The sequence below is a fragment of the Populus alba genome, chromosome 5 (assembly GCF_005239225.2).
Source record: "Populus alba chromosome 5, ASM523922v2, whole genome shotgun sequence".
Taxonomy (NCBI): Eukaryota; Viridiplantae; Streptophyta; class Magnoliopsida; order Malpighiales; family Salicaceae; genus Populus; species Populus alba.
Genome location: NC_133288.1, coordinates 3,572,757 through 3,593,648, shown reverse-complemented (window position 1 = coordinate 3,593,648; position 20,892 = coordinate 3,572,757). Strand labels below are relative to the sequence as shown.

General features: G+C 36.1%; 2 protein-coding genes across 3 annotated transcripts; one reads left to right on the top strand and one right to left on the bottom strand.

Moving 5' to 3' along the window:
- The first annotated feature begins 233 nt into the window (after positions 1-233).
- On the top strand, positions 234-3,986 carry LOC118051377 (receptor-like kinase TMK4). The gene is made up of 2 exons (XM_035061991.2): positions 234-2,620; positions 3,200-3,986. The coding sequence occupies exons 1-2, from the start codon at positions 406-408 to the stop codon at positions 3,709-3,711; spliced, it is 2,727 nt and encodes a 908-aa protein (XP_034917882.1). The 5' UTR covers positions 234-405; the 3' UTR covers positions 3,712-3,986.
- A 1,385-nt stretch (positions 3,987-5,371) lies between these two features.
- LOC118051373 (protein transport protein SEC24 C) lies at positions 5,372-19,623 on the bottom strand. 2 transcript variants are annotated; one of them, XM_035061987.2, is made up of 25 exons: positions 19,380-19,623; positions 18,307-19,207; positions 16,546-16,749; positions 16,342-16,416; positions 16,115-16,213; positions 15,636-15,747; positions 15,082-15,209; positions 14,783-14,902; positions 14,459-14,539; positions 14,083-14,160; positions 13,825-13,917; positions 13,179-13,233; positions 12,393-12,469; positions 11,839-11,910; positions 11,637-11,720; positions 10,745-10,864; positions 10,496-10,564; positions 9,998-10,075; positions 8,636-8,774; positions 8,124-8,288; positions 7,441-7,586; positions 7,180-7,359; positions 6,739-6,836; positions 6,564-6,595; positions 5,372-5,918 (listed from the first exon to the last, which is right to left on the bottom strand). In XM_035061987.2, exons 2-25 carry the CDS (start codon positions 19,114-19,116, stop codon positions 5,806-5,808), a joined length of 3,228 nt encoding a protein of 1,075 aa, XP_034917878.1. In that variant the 5' UTR covers positions 19,117-19,207; positions 19,380-19,623; the 3' UTR covers positions 5,372-5,805. The 2 variants fall into 2 exon arrangements, with proteins under 2 accessions (XP_034917878.1, XP_034917879.1); XM_035061988.2 differs by having other exon boundaries at positions 6,739-6,827; positions 19,380-19,622.
- Positions 19,624-20,892: the final 1,269 nt, after the last annotated feature.

Below are 20,892 nucleotides of genomic sequence, written 5' to 3'. Positions count from 1 at the left end.
GATAAAAAGAAAAGATGAAAAATCCAAAAATAAAATAAAATTATATTCCCTAAAAATCAATCAAGTGTTGATTTAATGATTAAGACACTGTTATATCTTTGCAAGGGTGACATCACAAGTTTAATTTTCAAAAAACACACATATTAGAAGGGACAACCACAAACTCTTAAATACGAGACTAATTTCATCATTTAAAAAGATGTAAAAATACCCAAATAATAATAAATAATAAAAAAAACAAACTATTACTATTTTCTATTCACTATTATCCCTCCCCATGGATAAAAAGAAAAGTTGAAAAATCCAAAAAAAGAAAAATCACATTTCCTAAAAACCCGGTAAATCCGTTTTCCATCAATTGGCTTTTTCCCTCCACCTTTCTCACTTTCCACCCGATTTCTACCAATGGGTCACGGCCACCCGGTCCTCCTCCTATCCCTCTCCCTCCTCATCTTATCATCCGCCACAGCCGACGACGGCTCCGCCATTATAAAACTAGCCAACTCCATAACCCCGCTACCCTCCGGCTGGTCCACAAAATCCTCCACCGGTTTCTGTTCCTGGCGTGGCATAAAATGTGATTCTTCCAACACAAGAGTCACCTCCATTTCCCTCTCAAAACTCAGCATCTCGGGCACTCTTCCTCCAGAAATCTCTACCCTTTCTGAACTACAATCTCTCACTTTTCAGGACAACCAGCTTTCTGGGGCTATCCCATCTCTCGCTAACTTAACAAATTTGCAAATAATTCTCTTGGACTCCAACAATTTTACATCCATATCTCCTGGTTTTCTTCAAGGGTTAACGAGTTTGCAAACGTTAAGCGTTGGAGACAATGTTAATTTGTCTCCATGGATGCTTCCAACTGATTTAGAACAATGTACAAGTCTGACATCGTTGACAGCCAAGGAATGTAACCTTTTTGGGTCTATTCCAGATGTTTTTGGGTCGTTAACAAGTTTGCAGAATTTGAGGTTGAGTTATAATAATTTTACGGGGGCTTTGCCACCTTCTTTTGCGAATTCTGGGATACAGAATTTGTGGTTGAATAATCAGCAAAATGGGTTAACTGGGAGCATTGAAGTGATTGGGTCGATGACTCAGTTGGCTCAGGTTTGGCTTCATAAGAATGAGTTTACAGGCCCTATACCCGATTTGACAGAATGTAAGAGCATTTTTGATTTGCAGTTGAGGGATAATCAATTGTCAGGGATTGTGCCTGCGTCGTTGGTTTCTTTGCCGAAGTTGGTGAATGTTTCTTTATCTAATAACAAATTTCAAGGCCCTGTGCCTCAGTTTCCGCCGTCGGTTACCAAGGTTGACAATGATGGAAATAACAAATACTGTGCACCTCCTGGGGTTTCTTGTGATGCACAGGTGATGACATTGCTTGGAATTGCTGGAGGTTTTGGGTATCCGTCGATTTTATCTGATAGCTGGGATGATAATAATGCTTGTGGTTGGCCCTTTGTTACTTGTGATGTTGACAAGAAGAATGTTGTTACTGTGAATTTGGCAAAGCAGCATTTTCCGGGGAGGATCTCCTCATCATTTGCCAAGCTCACTTCTTTAAAAAATTTGTATCTCAATGACAATAACTTAACAGGTTCAATTCCTGATATCCTGACCAAGTTGCCGCAGCTAGTAACCTTCGATGTATCCAATAATAACCTATCTGGAAAAATTCCAAATTTTCCAGCGTCTGTGAAATTTATTACAAAGCCGGGGAACCCTTTTTTGGGGACAAAAGTAGACACTGGTGGAGGAACTACTACCTCAAGCGATGTAGGAACCACCAAGATATCTGGAGGTATGATTGCAGGCATCATTGTTGCTGCTGTCATTTTTATTGCTGTGCTGTCATTTGTTTTATATAAATATAGGAAACGACCTCGAAAATATGAGAAGAAGGTGGGATGGGATAGTGGAAAGGCGCTTTTTAATAATGGAGTTGCAGGTGGAGGGTATAATGAAGTTTCTATTGAAATGAGCAGCCAGAGCAGTGTTGGTGAAAATGGCAAAAATATTTTTGAGGATGGGAATGTTGCTCTGCCCATTGAAGTTATTCGACAAGCGACAGATAACTTTCATGAGATTAATATTACCGGAAGAGGTGGTTTTGGAGTGGTTTATAGAGGAGAGTTGCATGATGGCACTAAGATTGCTGTGAAGAGAATGGAATCCACAGTGATGGGCACCAAAGGTATGAGTGAGTTTCAAGCAGAGATTGCAGTGCTTACAAAGGTTAGGCACAGACATCTAGTTGCTCTTTTAGGGTATTGCATAAACGGCAACGAGAGACTCTTGGTCTATGAGTATATGCCACAAGGAACACTAGGACAGCATTTATTTGAATGTCACGATTATGGGTACACTCCACTTACATGGAAGCAGCGGATCACAATTGCATTGGATGTGGCGAGAGGAGTTGAGTATCTGCACAGTTTAGCACAGCAGAGTTTCATTCACAGAGATTTGAAACCTTCAAACATTCTTCTCGGGGATAGCATGAGAGCCAAAGTAGCAGATTTTGGTTTGGTTAAAAATGCACCAGATGGGAAGTATTCTCTGGAAACACGATTGGCGGGCACGTTTGGTTATCTTGCACCTGAGTATGCTGGTAATCTTTTTGAATATTCTCATCTTTGTTGAAGGGATTTGTCCAATTGCATGTTCTTCTTAACTTTTATGATGATTGTTTGTGGCCAGATTTAGCAGTATGAAGATAGTAAGGTCAATTTTTTCACGTTGCATTTGAAAAGAACTACTCGTACCATAAAGTTTTTTCTTTCTTATGTCTCACATGATCAATTCATCTTAGCATCTATTTTGTGTTGTGACAATGGAGTTTTTTCATGGCAGCATTCTAGCAATAGCCATATTTTTGTGTCTTTTCTTGTAAAAGCTTTAGGTTATTGGCTGCTGATAATGATTGTAGATTTCTCTTGATTTGATTAACTGAAGTAGCTAAGCTCTGTGAGGGTTGACATTTTATTGCTTGTGTTTCTATTGGGTGCACCATAGTGCAATTATGCATGCTGCAGCATGTTTTCAAGGATATTTATCTGTGTGAATTTGTGAGTTTGATTCTCAGATTCTGAAAACTTTCCTTCAGTCTGTGATGAAATTATTTTGGAATCAGTTCCCTTCGTTTGTGGATGATCTAAATATGAATCGGATCTACTCTGTTTTCTGTCAGCTACTGGAAGAGTGACGACAAAGGTGGATGTTTATGCCTTTGGAGTAATTCTAATGGAGATTATAACTGGCAGAAAAACACTGGATGACACCATGCCAGACGAGGAGGCTCATCTGGTCCCATGGTTCCGCAGGATCCTGATGACAAAGGAGAACATTCCAAAGGCAATTGATGAGTCTCTAAATCCAGATGAAGAGACATTAGCCACCATTTATACAGTGTCTGAATTAGCAGGACATTGCACTGCTCGGGAGCCACATCAGAGACCGGACATGGGGCATGCAGTGAATATCCTGTCACCTCTTGTAGAGCAATGGAGGCCAGCAAGCCAACAAGACCAGAGTTTTGACATTGACCATGACACCAACCTTTCTGAAACTCTGCGAAGATGGCAAACTGAAGAAGGTACTTCCATGATAATTGATGATGCTTCCTTCTCTCGGACTCAGTCAAGTGTTCCCTCCATGCCCTCTCGTTTCGCCAACACATTTACTTCAACTGATTGTCGGTGACAAAGGGGCCTGATGACACTTTTGAAGAGAAGAGGCGGAAAGGTGAAGGCTAGCGAAGTATATCAAAGGCTTCATTGTATTTGTATTTATTATTTTTCTCTCTCTTTATTTTCATGATTTTATTTGTTCCAAAGCTGAACATTAGAGCTACGACAGTATTTTTCTTTTCTTTTCATTGTAAATAGTCACTGTGAGTCTGTGACTATTCAAATCAGAAAAAAAGGAGAGAAAAAGGTGGTTGTATAATATTTCTGACCTTATTTTCATTATTATAATCAAGGTATATATTTTTTTTAATTATGCCGGTTTCGTGGAGACTTTTAGGGTTTCTTCAGAAACAGAAATAAATTTTTTTTCCTTTTTTTTATATAGAGTTTTTTTCCATTTTCTAGTTTTTTAATGAAAAATTAGAAAACATGTTCATTTTGTTGAAAATGAATTTTTTCAATGAAAAATACTTTTATATAAAAAGTCAAAATCATAGTTTATAATAGTTATCTTAGTATTTTGTATTTGTGATAATCTAATTGTAAAATATTAATCTTATTTTATTTAAAATAAAAATTATTAGATAATAAAAATCAAGATTTTGACACTAACTAGATATGAAGATTTGTATATAGTTTTTTTTAAAAAAACTTTCTCACATTGCTGAAAAGTACTTATATATATATAAAATATATATCATTTATTGTTTTTTTTTTCTTTTGAAAAACAGTGAAAAACTTGTATACAAATGTTTTTTTTCCAGCTCAGTACAAATTTAGAAAACTTAATAACTAATTTCCTTTTTTTTTTTATAGAGAAATATTACATTTGAAGAGGAAGTTTCATTTAAAAAAAAATAGTCTAGTTTTCTAAAAAAATTAGAATATTAATATATTTCTGAAGCAACTTAGAGTGTATTTCTCTAAACTTTTATTTATGTGTTTGTTGCGGGGTACAACCCTCCACAGTACAAAACACAAGAGTAAATATATGAAAATCATATTTTTGTTGCTATGTGTGTTTTTGCTTTTAGTGGTGAGTCCCGCTACTAAAAACAGAAACTTTGACAAACACATTCTTAATCTTTATATAAATTATATTTTAAAGTGTTTTCAAATAAAGTTGTAGGTAGAAGAAATATTTTAGATGAAATAAAATAAGATTTAGCATGCACACTTCATCAATAAGAAAAATTGCATAATGGGCTAATTTGTGAAGATTATTTGTGCAGGGACTGTTTGATATTCTGGCCGAAGGGAAACCATGAATGAGACCATTACACTGGTGTTGATTGCATATACACTTAGGGTTCTTGTTTTATTAGCATTATTTTAGGTTCCCTTGCACAGGCTGCAATAAAACTCTTCCTTTCTTCTCAACCTAACAAACCGAATCTCCCATCCTAATTCAATTATCTACAATGAGCGTGAATTGGAGGGTAGCACCTCATGAATGATACAACCATGGCACGTGATACCTTGGAAAGCAAGCTTTCAATGTAGACACGAAATTACTCTTGTCAATGAGATATTGACAAGACATCACTGAAGGTGCTACAGGTTTCCCTGATTCGAGAGATTCACTTGTTTCCTGAGCATATGAAAGAGCTTCAGGCTGTGATCATGGATGGCATCAGTCAAAACACTCAGACTTGCACATGAAACTCCGGAAGTTGTCTCAACGATTCTGTGAACTTTCTCATTAAAATTGTCATATAAATGTATACATCTAACAAAGAGGTATAATTACAAAAATTGTTTTGCATCTTCCCGTCCACTACAGGAATTCTTACAGTGCTTTTACTCGCCGGATGGATATCTTGCCACCATGGGGAAGACAATGACTAAAACAAAAGGAAAGGGTGGGGAACAACAATAAATGAAAGCTTTATATTTTATTATTTGGCAACCACTGTTATAAAATATAGAGCCACACTCAACAAAACTTCCATCACAAAATTCATCCCAGGCTGCTTTCTGTAGATAAATAGAGTTGCTGATCCCAAGAGCACACATCAAGCCAGTCATCGATTTTCTTCACTTTGAATCAGATCTGTCCTTGCTGCTGCTTGTCAAGACTTGTAAAATCAAACTGAAGATGCCAGAATTATGAAGACATTTTTACTTGAATTTGCCGATGGATATGCACTAGGAATTCTACATAGGAGAGACCACCGGCTGGAACCTTGTCTTCAACCAAATATGAGAAGAATGACATTCCTGTGGAAAAAACAACAATTGGATTTTCACAAATCAAACTTGTTGAGGATATTTTGACAAAAAATCTTTCTGCATCTACTAGTATCAGCAGAAGAAAATTTAATACGAAAATGAGAATACTACATGTATTACGAAGCACAATTCAATCAGATGTAACACAGATAAGTACATAATGCATTCACAAATCAAAAGTATGAGCCTCTTTGCTAGTAGCTACTTGTTTTTCTGACCACTGTTTTATTTAGTCATCGTGAAATTTGTATTATGATTTATTGATATCAAATTACTACATGATCAGTTAAAACATGACTTCCTCGCGAGAATCGATATGAGTTGGCAATGTTGTCTGGCCCATGAAGTCCGGGAAGGTGATGTTGGCAAACCAACACTTCTGTCCCATGCATGTTTCCATGCAATGACCCAAAGTAATTCCTTCCTCATTCACATTTCAAAATAACCCCCCAAGTTATGAAGAATCAGAAATGGTCAAGTACTATAACTACTTTAGCAGAGGTAGGGGGTGAAAGATAATGTGAGTTTTCCGGGAGCAAATAAAACAGTTCATTTTTGGTTGAGTTTACATTATGTGGTAGTAGGAATTACAGTTCCCTCAACAATATTGAAGAACAGGTCCAATGAACTCACCTGATGAATCTCCTTTTTTACACAACTTTAAGCTGCAAGAGAAGAATTGCAATACATCAGAATGAGAGATTGCAAGCACATGTGCGGATAGATTGAGAAAAAAGATATAATATGTTAATATGTAATGAAATTTTTTTTCTTCATAATAAAAAAAACAACAGCTGAAACATCTTACCGCAGGAAAGAACATCTTTGCCGTCGTATCTCATTCACCACATTATTTAGTTTCTTTGATAGTGGATTGTCATATTGCTCCAGAACAAACTGAGAATACTGAAATAATTAGTTGCAAAACATCAAACCTGAATAATTGAATGACTATGCAAAAACAAAATTTCTAATCACACATCACTGACAGAAGTCCATGTAGTTACAATGTTAATTATCAAATTAAAGCACCAAAAGATCTCAAAAATTCAAGCACGCAGGCCTCCATTATCTCCAAAAGTTTCATGCAAAAAATTGCCGACTGGGCTCTTTGAATTAGTAGTGTCTCACAAACCCATTCTGCTGGACGCATGGCATCTTGAACATGTTGGTTTGATTGTCTGATACAGCATGCTCCAAACCAAGACTAAAAATATTAGGTAGAATAAATTCTTTCAAAGGATGGTACCTGAGTTGGAATTTCAGCTACCGAGGAAATGCCAAAAAGTTTTTGCAAGGTATCTGAAGTAACTGAGTTCCCAATATATATTAAGCCATCCTGGCCATTCTCAAGAAGATAAATTCCATCCTCACTCACATATTCACTAGAAAGCGCGAGTGCAGAAGGGATACAAGATCCATCTGCTTCCTGTCAGTAGGCAGAAAGTTACCATTGGATTCAGGACAAAATATAATGTAGAATCAAATATAATAAAAAGAACACTCGTGCCTGTGAATCAAGGTTGTGAATTGCAATCATCCTAGGATACACCAAGGGAATCGCTAAAGGTGTAGAAACTGAGGAAACATAACTGATCCAAAATGACCGATCATCAATCCTCCCATTGACTTTCAACCCTGTACTTTTAATTAATGCTGGAAGGGAGAGCAAGAACCCAAAAGGGAAAAAAATTGAGGCATGTCAATTTCTTTGAATAAACTGTAAGAAGCTTACTGATAAAACTTACATTCATTTCAAATCTGTCCTATGAACAAAACACATATTACAGAACAACAAAGCAATTACAAATAGTACTGATAAGAGGAGGGGATACCATTTATGAACAAATCAAAGTTTTCATTGAAAAGCTATTTCTACCAAAAACACATATAAAGCTATAGAAAAACTTAAAAGGAAAGATGCAACTACGTTGAACCAATATACTTTTCTAACTTGCTTTACTTTAACCATACAAAGTTATCTTAATTCTTCAATGCTTTAGTAGGTTAAATCCCAAGATATTCTGCTATACTCCCAAATGTACAAGGCTCATGTACAGGCATTAAACTGTTGAAACAGTTCCACAGCATAAAACATAATTAATTGTTGAGTGAGTACATAATAAATAACAGCTATTTCAACATAAACACTACCTATGAATAAGCATAAATCAATGTGCAAGAAACATATACCAAGGGTGTACAGGGGCAGAAGTTTAAGTGCCTCTGGAAGGATGAGTTGTCCTGATGACGATACTGTTGCACAAAATTTGCGATATGAAAGCAGAATGTTTATGCAAAAGTTTGTCACTTGTTCTTGGACAACCAAGGATGGGTTGGAAGGGATTTCGTTTGCCGCTGGAAAGACAAGCAGAGAAAAGCATCAGTCTTCTTACCTCAAAAAGATAAATACTTTTTGTACAAGTTATGCCATGAACAAAAAAAATACTTCTAGAAGCAAAGAGACATCCATTCTTACACAGCTGAAAGACCAAAGTTTGACAGGAATACATGCCATATTAATTTTCTACAAGATGTTGGATGTAAATGAGAAAACGTAACTGTTATTATTATTCTGGTGACTTGTTATGTTGGATGAGAATGATACAGTGATCATGGTAAACCATAATGTGGGCACAATATAACTATAGAAACAGTGTAAAAAAAAGGACAGCAAAGAGAATGCATGACAGAAAATTCAATACCTTGCTTCAAGAAACACACAAATTGGGAATCCAAGTCAGCCAAGCGAAACAAATTACTTAAATTGTTTGTGCATGACAGTGATAAATTTGCAACGCGAATTCTTCTTTGGCCATACACAGTGGTGTAGAGGAGGGCACACTGAAAAATGAAGCAAACAATATAAATAAACAGATAGAAGAAATCTTCTCAACAAATGATAAAAGCGTAGTCGCCCCACAGTCCTTCCAAATTTCATAATCCTAACAAAATCAATGCACTCAATTGCAATTGAGAGCAAAAATCAAATCATCTCTCTCCCACTCAGTTATTGTTTCATGTTCAGGAACCATATAACTAGATAGTAGATACTGCTTGTGTAATGTATCTTTGTTAATTGCATTATATGTCAGCAACAGAAGCACACAATGGCAACTGAGAGACAAAATCAAGTCATCGCTCTGCTTGTGTAATGTTCAGGAACCATCTAACTAGACATTGCTCTTGTAATGTACCTGTATTAATTGCATTATATGTCAGCAACGAAAGCACACAATTGCAATTGAGAGCCAGAATCAAGTCATCTCTCTCTCAGCATCATTGTTTCATGTTCAAGAACCGTCTAAATAGATACTCCTCATGTAATGTACCAGTACCTGTGTTAGTTGCATTATATGTCAGCCAGGATGTGGTGTTTTGTAATTGTCCCTGCAGTCCCTCTACACAAGGACCCTCATAATCTTTGGGGGACCAAGGAGAGAGTTGAGAAAACCTTGTTCATGGGGCAAATAATGGGGAAGTAGAGCTGGAGGTTATTAGACGTCATGCTTGACGTCCTACACATTATTGACAAATATTACAACACACACCTTTGAACATAATGATATTCCAAATCCTTTTATTCTTGTGTCTGTTTCATTGTCTTGAGTATCCAACCAGAACCAGAATAGCAGTAGCACATAAATTCCCGGTTACTGTTATCTTGGTCTGTTTAGAGGTTCTTGAACATGAAACAGAGAGAAACCTGACAGCGGTTAAGTTTGTGTTTTGGATTACATAGGCAGGAGGTGGTTCAATTGGATCCATAGCTAAATGAATGGACCATCAAAGAACTCGAGGTTTCATCAGCTGCTGATTCCAAGACCTACTGATTCCAAGACAAGGTGGGAACCATCACATGGGTTCTCCATTTAACTAAAAAGAAACTGAAAGTAGCCTTGCATTATAGTTGAGATGAAATTCAAGGATTTAATTGCTTGAATTGTAAAACAGATTATTGCTCAAACTTGGAGGGACCATAACATAATTCACCCTAGATGATATGAAAGTAGATAGAACCAGCAAGTACTTAAAGCTGTGGCACATGACAAGAAAAACCAAGGTACCTGAAAAGCACATTCTGTGCCATCCTGCAATTTATCATCATGTTTTAATGTGACCATTATAGTTTTGTCACAATCAATCTGCAAAGAAAAGGAATGATTACAGATAGAGCAACTAGAAGTAAAGATGCCACAAAATATACACATTGCCTCTTGACTAAAATGAAGACAGAGGAGATAGGAAATCAACAAATGGAATTAAGGAGCCATAAAAATATAAAACCCATAATGAACCAGCCTCCTAGAGATCAACCCAAGCCAAAATAGATTCTTCTACCTACTCAATAGTTTGTTAAGAAAAGAAGTTTCTGGAATCTGAATATGATTTACATTCAGTCTGATGCTTTAAAAAGCAAAGTTATTGTCTAGCATCAACAGAGAATGGATCTCATAATGACAGCTCACAAGTTCAAACGTTGAATACACTCATTACCAAAGAATTAAAAATGTAATAAGCTACCAAGAGTATGAAAATCAAGAATTTCACAAAAAGATACAAACCACAGCCAGGTCAATATCTGTTGGAATGCGCTTGCAAAAGTTTCCATGGTATTCTTGAATTTGAATGCCCTATAAGGAAACAAACCAAATCAATTTCCCGGTATCAAGTAAAAAACATACAACCAATCAATTTATAACAGGAAGGGGCAAGGCAACAATATAAATATATATAGGATGGAAGATTTGGCCAAAGAAGATGGTAGCCATGTACACACACATAAACATATATATCCAAGAAAAGGAGAGTACCTGGCTGCACCTCACACGCATCACTGCCTCAAAACCTTGAGGCCTTGTGACATTCCATCTAAGATCATTGTACAGCTTTGCTGGATCAGAGACAGCAGAGAAAGGATAGTAATAATAAACCTGGTATAGGATGTGAAATATTTGAAGTCAGCATCAGAAATAAGCCGGCAGCTCTATGAAGAACCTAGAAGTCATTCACAGCATATTGCTAGAATTCATACACTGGGTGATATGTATAATGATATGATGGTGAAATGTTAGTCTAAATCATATATTACCAATATATGCCAAGTGTTATCCAGCTTGCCTACAAGAGAGCACCCAGCATCTTTCTTTCCTAAGGGTTACAGTGGCAATATCTTGTACAAGATATGCAGTATGGAACATGGTACCAGCCTAAAAAACTGAGAAACCATAACTCGATAAGAGGATTCAAGGTCCGCGGCAAGTAATTATGTGTTTCAAGTTTCATTCAACATGGTTACATGATTTAGAACAAAATCTTAGCAGAAATGCAACATGGGATGAGTACTACGCAGTGAAACTGACTCAAGGATCTAGGTCACAGGTCACCAAAGAATGGAAGACATACTCAATAAATCATTGAAAACTGATGTTTGACATCACTAAATAACCCAGAACAAAAGTCAAACATCATACAGCGAGGGAAAAAGGAAAGAAAAGAAAAGAAGTAAGAAAAGGAAAATGAGAACCATAGCACAGAAAGAACAGGCTTGCTGCCTTTAACAACAGTGAACTACTGTAACAACAGGCTCGCTGCCTTTAACAAGGCACAGCAAAGATAAAATTCCAACATCCATGCTGTCATTGTACTGATACTGTGAAACAATTGTTAAGAGTACAAAGTTGGCACTTCAAGTTCAATTAATACCTGCCCTCCAGTTGTTTTAGGTATGACAGAGATAGAAGCAATGTCCACATAAGTCTGGGTAGTGATGAACACATCAACACAGACCTAGAACACATTCAAGAAAGTAAACATGATTAGGCACATTGAGGTAACAGGGTATATCTCTACCAGCTCACGATTATGATCAATGTTAAGAAGGGAAAACGAATAACAAAAAGGCTACCTGATATTCAGCAAATTCAATGGCCATTTCCTTCAAAGTTTTGTCAGCTGGTTGGAGTAATTTATGGGCCTCCTGCAATCCAGGAAACAAGAAAATACTGTTACCAAAACCTTGGGGCTATATTCTACAGATGAATTGACTGTTTCTTCACTTCACTACTTACGGTAGAAAAACACGTCAGAAACAGATGAACACTACTAAACAACATATCATAACCCAGTACTTCATTTCCAATAACACAGTCCCAGAATAAGAAATTGGGTAAAATGTTGATACTTCTTCCAATCTTTCAAAGCATAAAAGAAGAAGAATTATATTTAGGAAAGGCTACAATTTTTTTTTTTTTGTGTGGGCATGTGCATGCATGCATGTGTCACTTTACAAAATCAAGGCCTAGATGACCTAATAAAAAATAATTATGCAGTCCCTTTCAAATATTCATGGATGGGTTAACATTCAGTAGTTCTCATTTTAATAATTCCACTCTGAAGCACGACAAGCAAGAACACAAGCACAACAGATGGCAGGGGAACACATGGATAAGTTAAGAATACCTTCTCCCCTGTAGAGATGTTACTTCTTCCCTCAGCCTCTCGAGCAGAAAGGGCTCCAACACCAACAGAAGGTAAGACTGAAAACACAGTAGAATCATCAGAATACTCCATGAGAATAATTTCGTTTTAGGTTTTATATTGGTAGGAAGAAGCAGGAAAGCTCCTAAAGAGTAATGGGATGAAGAAAAAAAATATAAAATAGCCTAAAAAAAGAAACATGCTAAAAGAAAAAAAGGTATCCACAAAAACATACATATAATTTGCATTTAACAAAAGAGCAAAAGTGAAATAGTTGCTTAATTTAATGAAACTATGACTAACACCATAAGCCAGAAAGCCTCCTCAGATTGAATCCAAATCAAACTTGATGAAATTTTAGTACAAGTGTTTTATTCTAGAACTCTCACACGAGAGAGAAAGTTAAACCTTTTTCTCTCTATTTCACAAGTCACTTCTCCTTCAGATATTTTTGACATAATCCTTACTATTACTATTCACAGTAAGTACAGGCAATTACAATGATTTAGATGATGACCACACATGATCACATAATTTGCAGTATGAACACTTGGTATAAAATATGATTCTCTATTGTGCATCTGGCTGAATAGCAACAAGAAATAGAGCTGTTTTTTTGTTCTCAAATGATTATATGCCTGGCAAAGTAGCCAAGAAAAGTACAAGAATGCAACCATCATGTACTTTTAAATAGGTCAACGACAGGAAAATATAAAAGAAGGAAAGAAAAGAAAGGCCATGGCGGTGATGACAAATTCATAAGCTTGCCTGATTGAAATACCAAAAGCTTCCCTCCAGTATTTTTCATTGCCAAGAATGCTGCCTGAAATAGGAAAAATGCATTATAAATTCCAAATAAATGTTCTGAATATCTGAAGATATGTGTATGAGCTCATTAAGTATATGGCATTTGATTCCAGGTGACATCTATAACCAATCAATAGCAACTGACATTAACGAACACGTATCATCATCCTACCAAGGTTTTTCCACTAAAAGACAACCATAGAAAATCGTGAGAACCATATGCATCAGACAGTTTGAACCAGTTAGGTTGGAGCTCTGGAAAGATAGAAAATAGTGTTTTGAATGTAGCGAATGAAAAACTTTGTGGACAGTTTATGAATAAATGAATATTTCATTTTATTTATATGAACATGCATGTTTTGTTACATAATATGTGTTTCCAAATGCACTATGTTGTGCATGAAACTCGAACTAGCCCATTTTCAAATATTCTTCCTGTTAAAACTAATTTACATGTGGAACCATCCAACTGAATTGGTAAAATTGAAGGATAGAGTATCATGGACAGAGAAAAAGTCAGCTTCACCTTCCCTTCAGAAAAGACATATCTGCAGTTATCATCCACAATCTATACATCTACAGTTTCCACTAGCAAACATGAGCATACCTTGATTGCTGCACTGAAAGATGATTCAGCAATTCTACTATTCTGAAACATAGTTGGAATACTTTCCAATAATAGCTCCAAATGTTGACGGCACTGAATCCACACAAGAAACCAAAATAAATTATTAAAAATAATAAAAGTGGTCAGTGTCTCCAAATGTAAAAACCATAACTCAACGATGACAATTCATTTGTTGGCTCTTGAAGACCAAAAAGGATCAGCAGAAACAATGGAAGGTCTACAGTCCAGATGGCTAACCTCAGAAAGCGGAACAATAACATCAGTTTGCAAAGGAGTATAAACATCATGTATATCAGGTACAATAAGCATCAGTGGCTGCAAACATGAGTAAGAAATCAAAATCAACACTCAAAACTTTTGATTGAAAATAATTTAAATTGAATCAGAACCATAAATCCAAGTGCAATAAAATGATGTGCTGAAGGTTGGTTGTAGATCAATAACAATTCCCAGAAAAGGCATGAGCAGAGGAAGACATCACAAAACAACATCTATCTGATCATTCAATCTACTTAAGGTTCTCCATCAATCTCCTTCCACTTCAAAGATACCATACATACTCCAACAAAAGAATATATCAACTTGTATCTTCATTAAAAGATTTCATGTCTACCTGTTGTAATGCCCGTTTCATATTGTAAAAATGGATTGTTGAATCAAATGTTGCAATGCCCACCATTGTCCGTGGCCCTTCCTGCAATGAATTTTTCGGTTCATACATCAGTAACTAAAACTACCATCTTGTTAGCAAAACTATGAACAACATGAAATATGAGCTACAGTTAATTATCAACAGAAAACAGAATGGAAGAATAGATAAATGAATGCCAGTGAAGCTCAACATAAAATTAATGCCAGAAAAAACACACCAGATGAAGTGAACACAGTCAAATTCAAGTACATGCTAAAATGTTTCAGAAGTGGACATAAGACTCACTGGAAGATCAGCAATAACTTGACTAATTGAGCTGCAAGCTGCAGCAGTTGCACCAGTTTGCATGGCATGCATGGATACATCAATTAGGAAGAAATACACAGCCGGCATGGGATCACGAACCTAAGAGACAATAAATAGAGATGAATAATATATCCAGTAATATATTGATAACGATTGCAACAGAACCAAGGACTGGACAATATAGATTGGATACTCACATAGGCATCCAATTCCAATTACAAGAGAATAGAGAACAAATGATATTTTAAAAAACCACAGCTTCTTATAAAGAAACAAACCATGAATTCTTTTGTGGCAACAAATTCAACTGTTCCCCTGCATAGCTCGGGCCTTTCATCAGCATCTCTACGTCTACCATCTGGACCTAGATTGCAGAGGTAGTCACGGGGAGTCTCATCAGTGAACCCTGCCAAAAACATGTAAAATTGTAAAGTCCCCACCATGCCAGTATGTTCAGGGAGCAGAATAAAGTGCTTTACCTGTTAACAGATATATAAAATGATAAGGCAACTAGTTATAAGTTGTACATCTCAAAAGAAGGCTCCAAAATTGAAAATGATATGTTGGAACATGAATAATAAACAATATCTAATCTTGAATGAAGTATAAAAGATATAAATGGATTCTGACAGTGATAAACTAAGCATGACGCAAATGATAAAAGAATTTTTCCTATCTTCGGTAACCAACTCATCCAGAGACATTGATAAGGATAAGACTATTTCAAATCCATTATCACTAGCAAATCAAATATTTTGCAACATTCAGACAGCCTAACAATTAAAACAGCAAAGAGAATTCCCAAAAAAAATAAAATTGCATGTGTACTGACCACACAAATTGCATATAAATCGCCTCCCTTGATCAATGAATTTCATAAAAGGATTTATGTAGCCTTTGCAACGAGAACAGCGAACAGGACCACTTTCTCCAAAATCAACAACCTACAAACATAATTTTTATGATATAAAAATTTGTTGTGATTTCAATTGCTCAATTCATCAACATGCATGCAATGATCCGTGCTGTTTTACTTGGGTAAAAGACATTTTATATGAAAAAACTTACAAGTGATGATAATATAGGTTGGTGATTCCCAAATTTTGTGTTAGAAACAGTATTTTAGTTCTTTTTTCTGGAGATCAAACTTCAATGAGCTAGATAGGTAATTGGAAATAGAACTAAGAAACAAGGTTTGATGAAGAAAACCATATTTCACCTAGTAATGAACAAAACAAATTTTCTTTTCAATCAGGAAAGAAGAAAATATCACAGTAGAGATGCAATGAAGAACAAAGAAATCATCATTACCTGGACAGCCTCCTCAGATGGATGAGGAAGGGCCAGAGGTTGGACCAACAAAGCCAACTGCATGCCAGATGTTGATAACAAATCAACCGTGCATGGAATCTGAAATGTTGAAGGAGTCAATACAACATCACAAACTGTAAGTGCTCACAATTGTTTTTTCAAATCTGTAAGATGCCAAAAAATAAAAAAATACAGCCAGCATATGCATGTTAAAGGTTTAGTCTAACCTGATTGATGGTACACCTCATGTAGCGTGGACTGCAATTCCCAGTGTCTGTAACAATGTAGTCACTTGTAGCAGGCTTTACAAAAGGACAGAATCAGAAGAGGAAATGATAAACCACCAGTTAAATTAATTTGGCTTCACTAATATGGCAAACTCCACAAAGACAACAAGAACAGAAAGAGAAAAAACAAACAGAGTTAGATACCGGTGGTGGGTTGGCCTGATTTCCTGAACGAGTATCATGTAGGATCACAGAGGAACCTGGAATGGGCCGGGGAATTTGATTGGGGTCAATCTTTGATGCCCCTGATAAAGGACTTCCAGTTTGACCAATAACTGGTGATATAGCAGTCATTTGATTCGGTAGTAGTGGCGGCATTCCAAACATTCTAGGTGGAGGTTGAGCAACCTGGAAGAATCCATAAAATTCAGAATTCAGAATCTTTGTTGAGGGAGGAAAGAGATGCATATGTAAAATCAGGCAAGAAGCAACACCCGTTATAAGCAGGAGATGGATCCCCACAACCTAAACAAACACACATTAGCACAAATCCTCTAAAATCTGTAAAGGCAGATAGCCCCAATCTTCCATGAAATGTAGCTCTTAACATAACCAGAAATTTTCAGATTCTAGCTAAAGGAGAAGCTGGTGGCGGCCTCTCCTTATTCCCTCTTCTTTCCCTCATTTTTCTTTACTTTGCTCTTCTGTCTTTCTTTCTGAAGGATGAAAGTACAATTACAGGAGAAAGAATGTACAACATTAGTTAGGAGAAGACATCCTTCAAGCTAACATTAAATTGAAACCTCTCAAGCTAAAAGGACACTCCAATTTCTCTAAATATCTTTAAGAGAAAACATTCATAAAAGTCCAAAAGGCACTGACCACTGGTGCTCAAGAACAGTAATATAGTCCACAACAGGCTTGAAGTGAAAAGATACTTGAAGTTCTTGCATTAGTTTCCATCAAAATGACAGATGATCTCAAAAAAACAATAGAACTCCATAAAGCCATCTTCCCCCTTCTTTTCTCTCCTCTCACAGCCGCCCCTCTCCCACCTTCTCCCCTTATTGTTTCTCCTTTTCTTCTGGTTCTTCCCCCTCTATTCTTTACTTCTATCTTTTTGCTATCCTCTATTTCTATGTCCATATACTTGTAAAGTTGGAAGACATTAAAGCTGTCTTTTATAGTTAGACACACCAAAGCTGCTGCAAATCTACTAAGTTCCATGGTTTCTACCTGATATCCAGCTTCACTTTTCATCGTCTACCACCAAAAACCAGTTATATGACTCTAATTCTCAGGTTACAGACTAGCCATAGTCTCTAGGTTCAATTTTTCAAAAGAATCATTAAACACCAATATATGCTCTGAAAAAGATGTCACTATCATTTCCTCAGCTAAGAATCTGGCTGCTTAAATGCGTAAAAAAAACCCCTTAACCGCATTTATACTACACTGTTGCAGAGATGTTATAAAGGAAAAAAGAAGATATCAGAACCTGAAAAAGGTCCAGTTAAGAACCTCAATATCAGCTTCTTATCACTTGACAAAGTAGTGCACACCACCAAATTAAGTCTTTGCACTCAATAACACTTTATGATATAGTCTAAACATCCAGATGTACGTCAATGTGTATTTTTGTGGACCCTTTCATCTTCATATTATAGAACAGCATACCGTCCCTCCTATTATTCCAATTCATGCTCATTTTTGTAACTTTTTCCAACCATTTCTCTAAAGCAAAATGGAGCCTTGTGTTTGAACAAACATCAAATGCAATCCCATATAGAATGCAAACTATTTCCAATAAAACATTTCTGAAGCTATCAAATATAGCAGAAGAGCTAGCTTACTTGAATTATAAACAACTGGGAAACGCTAAAGTTGAAATGAAGTTAACATAGATACACTATAACAATTGAAATTTCCCAAACACTGCAGGATATAAGATTTTAAAACACTTACAGACTGTGGTTGCATCTGTGGTGCAAAAGGAGAACCTATAGGTGGTGGTGTCATCCCTTGCTGTGCTGAAAATGGTGTCCCTTGAGGTGGTGCATAAAATGGTGTCCCTTGAGGTGGTGCAGAAAATGGAGCAACTGGTTGGCCACTAAACCCTGAACTCCCCATTAAAGGGCGCATGCTTTGAGGGGGCGAGCGAGCCACCCCCATTGTTGGTGGAGGACCCATAGGTTGTTGCTGTGGTGCACTAACAGGGGGAGGAAAACGTGGAGCGCTCTGGAAAGCAGGGGCTGGTGGCCCATTACTTACTAAACCACCAAATGAACTTGATGGGGGCACATTCTGAGGAGGCGAAGAAGATGATGCAGCAGGACTTGGACGAGCACCTACTGGCTGTGCACCAGAGACAGGACCCGCTACCATACCACCACTGGTATAGGATTGGAATGACCCAGGAGGTGGTCTGGACCCAAAGGGTGGTGGCTGACTGAAAGGTGGCCCGGTAGGTCTACCAGGGGCCACATTTGAGGAAAATGTGGATGGAGATCCAGAGGGAGGCACTGAAGGTCTAGGAACAGCAGCAATAGGTGGTGCACCAGGCCTGGAAAATTGCGGTGAAGGAACTAAGGAGGGAAATGGTGATGGTTGGCTGAATGGCGAAGGCCTTGGAGCTGAAGATGCCATTGAAGGGGGCCGATTGAGATTCAAATTCTGGAAATTATCAGATAAAATATTCGGGTTTTGCTGATAATTTGGGTTATAATTAGGTGGTGGGGATTGTCTAGGTGCCCCTGGAGGCACGTTAGAAGCCATATTTTGTCAAACCAGTCCAACCTAGAAACTCCTCCTTTTATCTCCAACAAGTATCAATCTTCGATAAACAGGATCAACCCCCAACCAAAATCTACACGTTATAACAAACAAAACCCAAATCTAAATCCATACAATTCATCAAAAATTCACTATACTACGTAAACAAGCAAAAAACAAAACTTATACTGAATTGCAACATAGATGAGTGTAATAATCTGAAAAACAAATAAAGCTTTATTGAAAAAACAACAGAGAGACAGTACCAGTGATCAGAGAGAATTGGATCCAGCAATTCAGTGAAAAGGATCCAAAGGGTTGATGGATCTGAGAGAATTGTGATTAGGGCTTTGGAGACAGAGTGTGTGATTAATTTGGGGGTTTTGGGATCAAGAGAGGAAGATCCAAGCAATCTGTGAGAGAGACACGGCAAAAGACATGTTTTTTTAGAAAGAGAGAGAGTCTAAGAAATTGATTTTGCTGTTAAGTTTGGAAAGTTAAGGGGGCGTTACTGCACCTTGTCGCATGCAAGAGATTGTAAGACCTTCGCCACGTCATTGTTTTGCGGGAGAAGTGAAGGTTTCTAACCACTCAGATTGTGCCATTTCAGCATTGTGATTCCTAGTCAGCTTTTATTTTTGCTTTCTTGGGCATAAATTGTTATTATTAGTTGCTAAATGGGACAAGGGATAAATTACTTCTGTCCTGTATCCAAATTAACCTCAATTTCCTTTTATAGTGTCCAAAATATATATATATATATATATATATATATATATATATATATATATACACAAACAACTTTTTTCATATTAAAATTTGTGCTAACAAACAAGTCATGAAGTATAAATATCATGAATAATAAATAATTGTTTTTTTTCATAAAAGGCCTGATTTGATAGTTGACGACTGGTGTGGTCTAAGCATGGAGGAGCACTAGTGCATCGCTTCTCCTCCACCCACTCCCGCTACCAAAATATTATTTTTTATTTAAAATTATTTTTTTTATACATTTATAAATTATTTTAATGCGTTATATTGAAAATTAAAAAATAAAAAATATATATTATTTTAATATATTTTTAAATAATAAATATTTTAAAAAATAAATATTATCACTATATAAAATATTAATTTTACCCAAAGACAAAAGGGTCATTTCTATGTCTTGAAAGCAGTTATGTAATAGATTCACCATCAATATCTGCTTCATTTTTATTTATTTATTTAGACCTGTTTGGAATGCGGCTGGTTATGCGTTTCAAAGAATTTTGAAGTTTTAAATTAATTTTTTTATATTATTTTAGAGTGTGTTTGGTATTGTGGTAGATGTTGTGGTTGTGGTTTGAAAAAAAATTATTTTGTAAAAAACACTTTTAGTTGAGGCTGGTTTGAAAAAATAGGTGTTTGGTTAAAACTGTGTTTAAAATTGAGGTTGAAGAAAAAATAGTTTAATGTGTTTGGTTAAGAATGCTTTTGAAATTGAGATTATAAAATAATTTTAAAAAATATATATTAATATTGATGGTTTTAAATTTAAATATTGTAAAATTAATTATTCCTATTGCATCATGAAAAAAACAATACTTTATATAAAATATTTTTTATTATTCCATTAAACTATTTATAATTTCATTATGTACAAAATTCATCCGATAAGAACTGTAGTTTTCATCATTTTTTGAGCGTGTAATAAAATTGGATAAAATATTATCAGATATAAAATTAATATTATTGTGCGAGTAAATTTAATTCACTCTATACTAGTTTTTTGAGAAA